The following is a 10,022-nucleotide window of genomic DNA, read 5'->3' on the forward strand; positions in this document are numbered from 1 at the left end:
CATGTTAGGATCTGAAAGCAACCTAATCTACCTGCTAGGTTTACAAGAAAAATGTATAAATTTGTTAAAATAATTACTTCAGATGCATAACCCCATCCTGCCTTTAGTTTTGTTTCCTTAAAAAATATCCACCTTTTATCTAATGTCAATGTTCCAGTCATTAGGGAAAACTGTGGAAGTCAACAAGTATCATGATGCACAGCAAATATCATAAGAGTAGTTTAAAGAGAGCAGGTGAACATTAAAAATATTGAAATACTTCTAACTTAAAAGAAATAAACTATTTTGAGATTGATTATTCTTTTATCTGTTTACATAAAGTCTGTATTTTACGGAAGCAAAAAGCACCAGAAAGACTTTTACAATTCATTTTTAAAAGCCTAAGCATACATTTAAAAAAAAAGGGACTACTGAACAGAAATAAATATCCAAAAGGGAAAAATATAAACAGATGCAGAAAAACTTGATCACAAAAAAAGTAAATTCCAGTATTTACCTCCTCACAGATCTATCCACATCCACCAAAACACAGTCTGAAAGACTAATACTATACCTATGCTTTATTTGATGCTTGTATGGTGTATTGTATGTTTTAACCTACAATATTCAATTATCAACACCTTAATTCACAGTGTCTGCACATAATGTATTGGAAACAACATTTCTCCTTGTGCCTGGGGATGGAGTTTCATTGCAGTTTGAGGAGGACCTTCTATACAGGTCTTCCTGCTCCTCCTACACACCAGAGGCTCTGCTGTGTGCAAGACATTGCTTAATTAGTGTCACTCTCTTTGCCAACACTTCCCCAGTATTTCACAACAATTAAATGTTACCTACAAGCACAATTGAAACATTTTAATTTTTAACAAGTTATTTTATTAATTTCTAACCACACTCACTATGTCAGTAATTTTTTTTTTAGTATTTTGCTCATTTTATTTAACCTTTTTCATGTTACCCACTGATGTTTTGTAAAACTGTAAATGTTTCAGTGGCATCACCCTTTACTCCACTGCACAAGACCAGTGAGCAAATCATTCTCACAGAGTTCTGCATCATGCAAGTGGTATCATTTGAGAAACCAGCTATGGGTTAAGTTTGTATGGCAGCTTGTACAAAAAGATGATCATTAAAAAGCATTCTCCTAAGAACTCCAACAACCAGTGGTCAAAAGCAGCATTATGCTTTGTAGTTCTGCATTTTCTAATTATATGTTCCCACATATTAATGAAATCCATTTCTTATGGAAAGGTAAATAAACCTGTAGATAAACTTTACAGTGGTCTTGTAAACAAGACTATAACAAGGTTTTATTATGTTATTCATAAGTACACAATGTTCCACAAAAGAAAAAAAGTATTTTGAATAGATACACACAATCCTTTTGATTTGTGTTTGTAGACATTGCAGGAAACTAAACAGAAATAAAAGAGAACAAACAAAATATTACTAAAAATACACACACACATGTATATATAACATTTCCCTGGAGTGACAATCAGTATTTTCAAAAGGTTGTTAGAAATTTGAATGCTTGAATAATGTGTAAAAAAGAATAACTTAGAAAAGTAAAATATTAGCTTAATTACCCATTTATCCTTAAATATTGTGGCACCATTTTAGATTAGTTCCACTTTTAATGCAGAGTTTGAAAAACTCGAATTGTAATATCACACGCTGAATGTTACATATCAAAGGCTAAAAATTCTAGTAAAAGAAAATAGACTTTTTATATGGCAATTATTTACATTATCTTTGTGTTTCATGAAAATATGTTCCATGGAATTGCAAAATGCTTGTATAATTACACCTCTACCCACAACATGAATTTGGCAGAAGTAGTGTGTTAAATACTACTCTTCAAGGGTTTGGAAACAGTATTTTCATATTGCACAGTTTTAATATTAATACAGTGTCCAACAGCACACAATACTCCAGAGTCATAAAACAATAGGCTTACCATCATTAGTGATGCTTGAAAAAGAAATTAACCCAGTGCATCAAACAAGGGGCAATTTTATAGGTGGTTGACACAAATGAAACAAATGCCTTTTCTCACACAATGCTGTGCTGCCTCTTGCCCCACGCACACAACACTCAAAACCCCTCATAGATACTCCTTTCTCTCTATGAAAAGCACAGCCATTGGTTATTCCCACTGAAGGGATACCTTCCCAAGATTTCACGTGCAAAACCTGCCAGCCAGGGCCTCTGATGTGGATGAGGTGAAATTGTTCACCCTGAATGCTGTCCCTCCCCAGATGGACTGAAATGCCACTTTGGTCATAAGTAAGGGGAAGGAGAAAGAGAAGTGGGGAGGAAAAGGGATGGGTGGGTCAGAAGTGGGAGAGAGCAAGCAAGCATGAGTGTGCTTGTTAAGCCCTTCACAGTTTTTGCTCTCTCACAAAGTGTTCCCACTTTGGCACAGTCTGCTGGAAGTTTTCAGGCCTGAGATGTTTCTGAAGGCTGTATTGTCTCTAAATAATACTACTTCTTCGCCTATGTACCGAAAAACAAAAACAAAACCCCAAATCACTACAAGCTTTAACATCACTTTCATACATGTAAGAGAACAGGACAAATTTAGCACCTCTGAAAAGATCAGAAAATCATATGGAATTTTGATTTAGTAACAGGATGAGCAACTCTGACAAGAGAAAAACTTCAAAATAATAATAATGCTACTCAGGCAAAACACTGTCACTGGGACACTACTGCTAGAACTATGTCTCTGAAATTTACATGGCAATCTACTTTATGACTAATTTTAAGTGCCATTTTCATCTTAGGACAAAAAGGTGTATTTTGTTTTTAGTTATTTTGAAAGAGGCCTTAAAATAAAAATCACAGTAAATATCAGGGATTAGCAAGAACTACAGTAAGGTAATAATTTTTGTGTTTTGCTTTCCCAAACACTTTAAGTCCCTTTCTGCTATGCTCAAGTTATCAAGAAAAATCTTATATTTTTGTTTCCAAGGCTTCTGATACATGTAAAAACCCACGTTCTCCTCCCAGCTTTCAGTGCAAAAGAGATGCCTATAAATTTGGATGAATCCAAAACTGAACTAAGAACATCACCCTAAATTGAGGTAGCACATTGAACTAAAGTTTCTTTCCAAGAACTTCAGAAAGAAACTTAAGAGTTTAAAGAGTAATGTCTCTGTCAGCAAGCATTAAAACCTTTAGTGACTGACACATTCTTCCCTCTCCACTTGAGCAATTTAGGAGTTTGGAAGTTCTTCTTTAACTCTTCTATTTTTCCCAAAAAAATACTGTTTAGTCCATGCACCCTTAGGTCCTGTAGCATCTATTGCAACATCGATAATGGAATCTGGAGTCATCCACCTCAGAAACGTCAAGAGAAGGAAGTTCAGAACAGCAAAAAACGCAAAAATACACCCAGTCACTGGGCCACAGTGAGTCATTAGTCTGTCAAGTCGCTCCTTCATTGGCAAAACCACTTCATCTGCAACTCTGTCATACACCTAAACAGAGAGGAGACAGAAAGTAACACCTTAAAAACATGTTGCTTCTACCTCAAAAATCGGGCAGCACTTTGCTGTCACTGCCCAAAATAAATGATCTATTCTTAACTACCAGATGGGACAAAATATTACCCCCAAAAAACCTTTGCAGATCCTAAGTTCTGATTTATGAGTCTGGTTCTAGCTATTTCATTCATTTATTTAAGGAAAAATATGAAACGTTCTCTTCTTTTACACACTTCAAAAGTATTTCATTAACTAGGAAGGCTGCATAATTTGTCTCTCATGTAATATTATACAGAAAGTGCTGGGGGTTTTAATTAATCGAATGGGTTCTAATCTCATATTCACATCAATCATAGGAAGAGCCTGAACATGCAATTACTAGATTTTAAACACAAAGATGGATGAACTCATATGTGAATTTGGCACTATTCCAAATCTCTGTATTTGAACAATGAAGCAAATCATAACAGGCTCCTGATTTTTGTATAAATAAACACTAGTTCAATTACTGCACAAAGTAAATACATGCTACTGGTGACTCATTAAATGTGTCAACCACAGCCAACTACAAACCACCCCCAAAAGGCTTGAAGGACTCAGGTTTTTTTCCTTAAGAATGTTACAGACTACATTCTACAGGTAACTTAACAATTTGCTAACAATTGTCTTCTGTACAATTTAAGATCTATGCATACTTCTACCAATTCTATGACCATTTTCCTTCATGAAGTACTGGTGGGTTTTTTTAAGAACAGGCTATATAAAGCAAACTCAAATCTAGGCTAACGTCTGTAAAAAACTTTGCAATTCCAATGTTGCTTGCAGTCACAAAATCATGAAATGAATGATACTGATGCCACTTGAAAATAACAAAATAAACTGGTTGTACATGCACTTCGAGGAGGCTTATGAGAGATACATAGTTGAGTGCAGTACAATCTAAGGGGTTCAGCTACCCTCTCCTTCCTAAGGCACAGGAGGTGAAGTCAGAAGTGACACATCTCCACAGGTGTTTGTAACATCACTGCAGCCAACATTCTTCACTAATGGCACAGTTTTTATATGGAAGTGCAGTTCTAGTTCTGAAATATGATTCCAAAGCTATCAAAATGAATTTTCATTATAACCACAGCTTATGTAAACTCAGCTGTGTTCAGCCTTCCAGCATTGAACTACCTCTCATAATTTTAAACTTCTTGTTAGCACATGGCAAAGCTTTGTCATGAACTGTCCTTACCTTGTCAAACATCTAATGCAGCATGTTTTCCAGTTATGCTGAAAAGTTATTTATGTGAAGACTTGAGTAAATGAATGAGTAGAAATCTAACTAAAAGATCTAGGCTTTTCTTCAAAATATTTACCAGCAATTAAGGCACATCAGAAAATACAAATTTAAAAAAATCACCTATCCAGGAATGCATTTGGGGGGGAAAAACCTGAACCTTTTAAAAACATAAACGTTTGACAGGAAACATGCTGAAAAATTACACAGTGAATGTGCCTAGTAATGTTTCAAAGCAAGAATTGTTTCAGAAATGTACATCCAGAGAATTAAAAAGAAGTCATTATACATACTTTCTCAGTTCTCTCTGCTACATTCCTCCACGTATAAAAGGTCTTTACTTCATTATGAACAGTTTCTGGAGATGGCAGAGTTCCTGATCTGAGCTGAGCAATTGCTTTTTCTAGTCCATCACACAAAGATTTCACAGAGGGCTCACACAAAATGATGAGATTTTCTGGAAGTACCTCTGGAATCCCACCAACTTTTGTACTCACCACCTTTGAAACAAACAAAAGAAACAGCACATATACAACATAAAAAACGAAATCGTGTGATGACAATGCTCTTACAGCTATTTAACAGGATAGGAAAATATGGTTTGGGAACTTGACCTGTATGTGAACTAAAGGTGTAAACCCCAGAATATAGAGCATAGCAGATGACCCTTCAACATTGTCCATAATGATTCTTCGGTGCCATGATAAAACAGAAGACTTGGCCTAATGAGTAGTTATGAGACACCTATCCTGAAGCTGTTTGCCACAGTACTCAACTAAACCTGTGTAATCAGATTTTGGACATTTCCTCCACAGTATCTCAAAAAAACCTGTTATCTCTATTTACAGAGCATAATTTTACCACATACTCAAAACTTCAGTTTCCTAGGTTACTGAACACTTGCAAAACTTCATTTATATTAATCTGAATTATAATTTTTAAAGGGAAATCGGAAGTTACAAAGATTCACATTGTGCAATCACCTCTAAACATTGGGCAATTAGACTCTGCAGAACTTCCTCATGTCTAGAGAAGGAAAGAGATGGCAAGAGAATAACTACAACTAGGTAGTAACTGCTGTCAAAGGACACTGAAGTAAAGAAAAAACTCAAGTCACACACATTTTCTATACTTTAAACTAGTCACTCTTATCAGCCAGCCCTTTTAGTAAGGTTTCTTTATATCTTAATGTGAAACTCTTAATTCTTTATGGCTATTGACTCACCTTCTTTTTGAGTTGTCAATCTGAGCTGCAAATTAGTTACAAAGGGCTTTTACTGTTTTCTCTCTCTCCAACTTATCTTGAATTCCTACACAGTAAAACAATTTTTCTGCTTTCAAAGTACTGTCAAAGTAAACCTTTGTGAAAATCAACTACCCATAGACTCTGTAAAGGAGTACATACAAAATAGTATTTTGGAGAGGCAGTCTGGCTAGTTCAGAGAACTGAGAGCAGATCTACATGTTATTCCCAATTTTGCACAAAATTCTTCCTGGAGCTTAAGCAGTTTTAGTTAACCCTTCTGTCTCAGCTTCCAGGTGATCTGTAAATGGGGATAATATTTGCTCACCTCTGTCAAGACAGAGCCTCAGATGAAACCAAACATTATAAGCACATATTATTTCATTGTGAAATTTGTGTAAAATGCATACATGCTTTCTAGATACTGAGATTTTTAATTTTTTTTTACCTGTAAGCCACAGCTTGCTGCCTCCACAATAGCCATACAAAAGGCCTCAGTGAGGGAGGTGTTGAGAAAAATGTGCCCCTGGACCAGGACATTTCTAACATCCTGGTGTTCCAAGCCTCCTAGAAGACGCACCCTGCATACAAGAGGGAAAAAAAAACCAGAGATAAACACTAGATTTGGACCATAATAATGCTGTACAATATTGCATATATTCTGAAAAAGGTACCAATGGTTCACACTTATATAGTGAGAGAACAAAGATGGGCACCATTGCTTAGTTTTCTTTAATTTTTTCTAGCCATAGAGAAACAGAAGATTCTGCTTTTTTACTGTCACACTAAAGGAACTGCTGAAAGTAAAGCTGGTGGAAGAAGTTCCCATTTTAATGACATTTGCCACCAGAACATTGCTACTGAGCCTTCTAGTTCTACAAGAAAAAATGGCTTCATTCAGTTAATAATTAAGATTTGTCACGTGCATTATCTGAATTTTCAGTGTGAGGACTGACCAATCTGAGTCTGGCAAGGGATAGTTTTTAAGATACAATGATCAGGACCTATTATCTTGAAGAGATATTGGAAAACAATAAAGGGTAAAATGAGGATGATACTGACAATTTTAACTGGGAGAATCACTGACTAAAGTACAAAGCAGGCAACAACAACAACAACAACAAAAAAAAACCTAGAAAAGAAAATGAACAAATGAGAACATGAAATTGTTCTTGATCAAGAAAACCCCAGAGAAATACATAACTGCATATGTATCACGGCAACATTCTGGTAACATGGTAACACCAGGGAACATGTCTGTAGTACCTCAAGAACACAAGCACTATATTTAAGTGTTTCATACTGAAATAATAAATTACTAGCAGTCATCATCACATGCAATGGCACAGATGAGCTGTTAACACCTGATGCCATATGAGATCCAAGCCTCATGGTTGCAGAGATAAATTTATATCTAAATCAGCTTTCTGTGACTTCAGTGAAGGCTCATTCAGGGCCTATTCACAGAAATATGAATTAACTTGCTAGACCATAGTACAGCTCTCCAAGTCTTCAGCGTCTGGTTTATCTGCCTTGCCTTTAGGCCTCCAGCCTGAAGTGTTGGGATTTATCTGGGGGAGGGATACAGGCAGGTCCCCAGCCCTGAAGTACCTTGAAGGGTCATAGACATGCACAGAACAAACCTGTCATGTAGCTGGTACCTTTCCCGGACTTCTTCCAGTACGATCCGTTTCGGTCCTTCTCCTCCAACTAAGAAATGTAACTCCGGGTACTTCTGACAGAGCTCAGGAATTATTCCACTGAGCAAATCAATACCTAAGAGTAGAAAGTTTACGGCAAACCATTACTGCATTTGATTTCAGAATTTCTCACAGTGTAGCCCACATCTAGAACTACATTCCGGAGCAGAAAAGTGGAAAAAAAGTCTTCTGAAGACAGTTAAACTGCTGTACACAAAAATACGAAAAACAACACAACTTGTGACCTCTTATGGGACAAAAAAGGAAAAAAAAAAGCACTTGAGTTGCTGTCACTTGATTAAATAAAAAAACAATTCAAACATTTCTAACAGAAAATATAGATTAGGCCCTAAATCTTAGGTCCAATATGAGCAAAACCTTCCATTATACAAACTACAGTTTTCTTCAGCATTACAATGCAAACACACCTCTGAACCCAACACATACAAAAAGAAATGTACATTTATTCTTCTTGAGCACACAAACACAAAAGCTTGGAACAGCCACCTCACCACTCCCAATGAAAATTCCATCCATAGCACAGATACGGCCTAAGTGATACCTGACCAAGAGCTTTCCAAAGAAAGAAAATAACCAAAACAGGGTTACATTTGATCCCCCATTACCTTTTCTGTAAACAAGTCTGCTGACAACAACAATTGTTATTGTACTGTCATCCCTCCTGGAGGGGTCAGGAGTGAAGTCGGTGGGATCGACAGCGTTGGGGATGACAGAGACTATGCGAGGGTCCAAGGCTGCTCGCAGCACCGTGTTCTCCTTACTCGTGTAGGAGACGCAGATGATGTGGTTGGTGTCACACAGGGACACCGTCAGCAGCTTGTTGGTCAGCACCGAGCTGACATCGGCGAACCCAAAGAGGGAGTGGTCAGTGAACACGGTCCGCAGCCCCATGGTCTTGGCGTGGAACAGGGCGTCGTGGGCCATGGCGGAGAAGGAGCTGTGGGCGTGCACGATGGTCACCCGCTCCCGCACGAAGATGTACCTGAGCAAGGGCAGGCTGTGGAAGAGCGTCGTGGCCGTGGACTGATTGTACATCACCTTCAGGGGCAGGTAGTAGACTTTCAGCCCGCTAGTGAGGTAGCGGACGCCCTTGCGGTGCCCGTAGGCGTGGGTGACAACCAGGACCTTGTGGCCGCGCTCGATGAGGCACTGTGACAGCTGGTACACGTGGCTCTCCACGCCGCCCATGTTGGGGTAGAAGAAGTCCGACACCATGCACACGCTGTGGGCCGCCGGGCCTCCGCCCTCCATGCCGGGCCCGCTCCTGCCGAGAGAAGGAACCACAAGGCGCCATCACTCGCCGGCGGCCGCCCGCGACGACCCCCGGCCCCCTCACTGTCGGCAGCACCGCCGGGCCCACCACGCGCCCCGCGCAGGCCGCACGCGGGGCGGGGCGCTGCCGCGGCCCTGAAGAGTCCGGCCAGCGCGGCGGCCGCCCCGGGGGAGCGAGGGGCGGTGAGGGCGGGGGACCGTGCACGTACCTGCCGGCGGCCGGCGCTCCCTGCGCGCTGCCCGGCGCCATAGCCCCATTTCCCGGTCACCGCGCCGGCCACGCCCGCGAGGGGCGCTGCCGCGACCAATCACCGACCGGCGCTGAGTCACGCGGGAAAGCGAGCGCCAATCGCTGAGCCGGACGGAGCCGGGCTGCGGCCCCGCCCCTGCCCCGCCCCCGGGATCCCGCCCCGCTCCCGCCCCTCTCCCGCCTCCCCATCCCGGGATCCCGCCCCACTCCCGCCTCCCCATCCCGGGATCCCGCCCCTCTCCCGCCCCTCTCCCGCCTCCCCATCCCGGGATCCCGCCCCACTCCCGCCTCCCCATCCCGGGATCCCGCCCCGCTCCCGCCTCCCCATCCCGGGATCCCGCCCCGCTCCCGCCTCCTCATCCCGGCATCCCGCCCCAGCTCCCCATCCCGGGATCCCGCCCCGCTCCCGGCCCAGCTCCTCATCCCCAGATCCCGTCCCGCTCCTGGCTCCCTATCCCCAGGTCCCGCCCCACTCCAGTTCCTCACTCCGGACCTGCCCTCTCGCTCTCCGCTCCCGGCATCAGGCACCGGGGGCACCGCGCTAATGGAGCAGCGATGTCCTTGCTCTACTGGGAAGCTGGTCCCGGACGGTTGTTGCCAAAAAAGTGTAGTACGGATTTACGCTTGTCACAGAAGTGTAGTAGGTTAGTTATGACCTAAATGCCGTATAGGTATTGCCGTATATGGGATTGCCTCAAAATTCTTTCTGGGTTTTTTTGGGGGGGAGTTTCTTTTTTGTTTGTTTGTTTGGGGGGTTTTTGTT

The 10,022-nt window shown here is 41.3% G+C and overlaps 1 protein-coding gene across 1 annotated transcript; it reads right to left on the reverse strand.

The window, feature by feature from the left end:
* Positions 1 to 1,273: 1,273 nt before the first annotated feature.
* Positions 1,274 to 9,268, reverse strand: PIGA (phosphatidylinositol glycan anchor biosynthesis class A). The gene is made up of 6 exons (XM_066313901.1): positions 9,219 to 9,268; positions 8,343 to 9,001; positions 7,660 to 7,792; positions 6,465 to 6,597; positions 5,067 to 5,273; positions 1,274 to 3,485 (listed from the first exon to the last, which is right to left on the reverse strand). The coding sequence occupies exons 1-6, from the start codon at positions 9,257 to 9,259 to the stop codon at positions 3,222 to 3,224; spliced, it is 1,437 nt and encodes a 478-aa protein (XP_066169998.1). The 5' UTR covers positions 9,260 to 9,268; the 3' UTR covers positions 1,274 to 3,221.
* Between the last annotated feature and the right edge of the window lie 754 nt (positions 9,269 to 10,022).

This window comes from Sylvia atricapilla, chromosome 2 (genome assembly GCF_009819655.1).
Source record: "Sylvia atricapilla isolate bSylAtr1 chromosome 2, bSylAtr1.pri, whole genome shotgun sequence".
Taxonomy (NCBI): domain Eukaryota; kingdom Metazoa; phylum Chordata; class Aves; order Passeriformes; family Sylviidae; genus Sylvia; species Sylvia atricapilla.

What these genes read in the sequence shown, in the direction of transcription:
- PIGA (XM_066313901.1), bottom strand. Translation starts at nt 9,259, where the DNA reads ATGGCGCCGGGCAGCGCGCAGGGAGCGCCGGCCGCCGGCAG. An exon ending in CAGCAAGCTGTGGCTTACAG is followed by an intron (nt 5,274 to 6,464) that starts GTAAAAAAAAAT and finishes TTTGTTTCAAAG; the next exon opens with GTGGTGAGTACAAAAGTTGG. An exon ending in TAGCAGAGAGAACTGAGAAA is followed by an intron (nt 3,486 to 5,066) that starts GTATGTATAATG and finishes CTCTCTGTTTAG; the next exon opens with GTGTATGACAGAGTTGCAGA.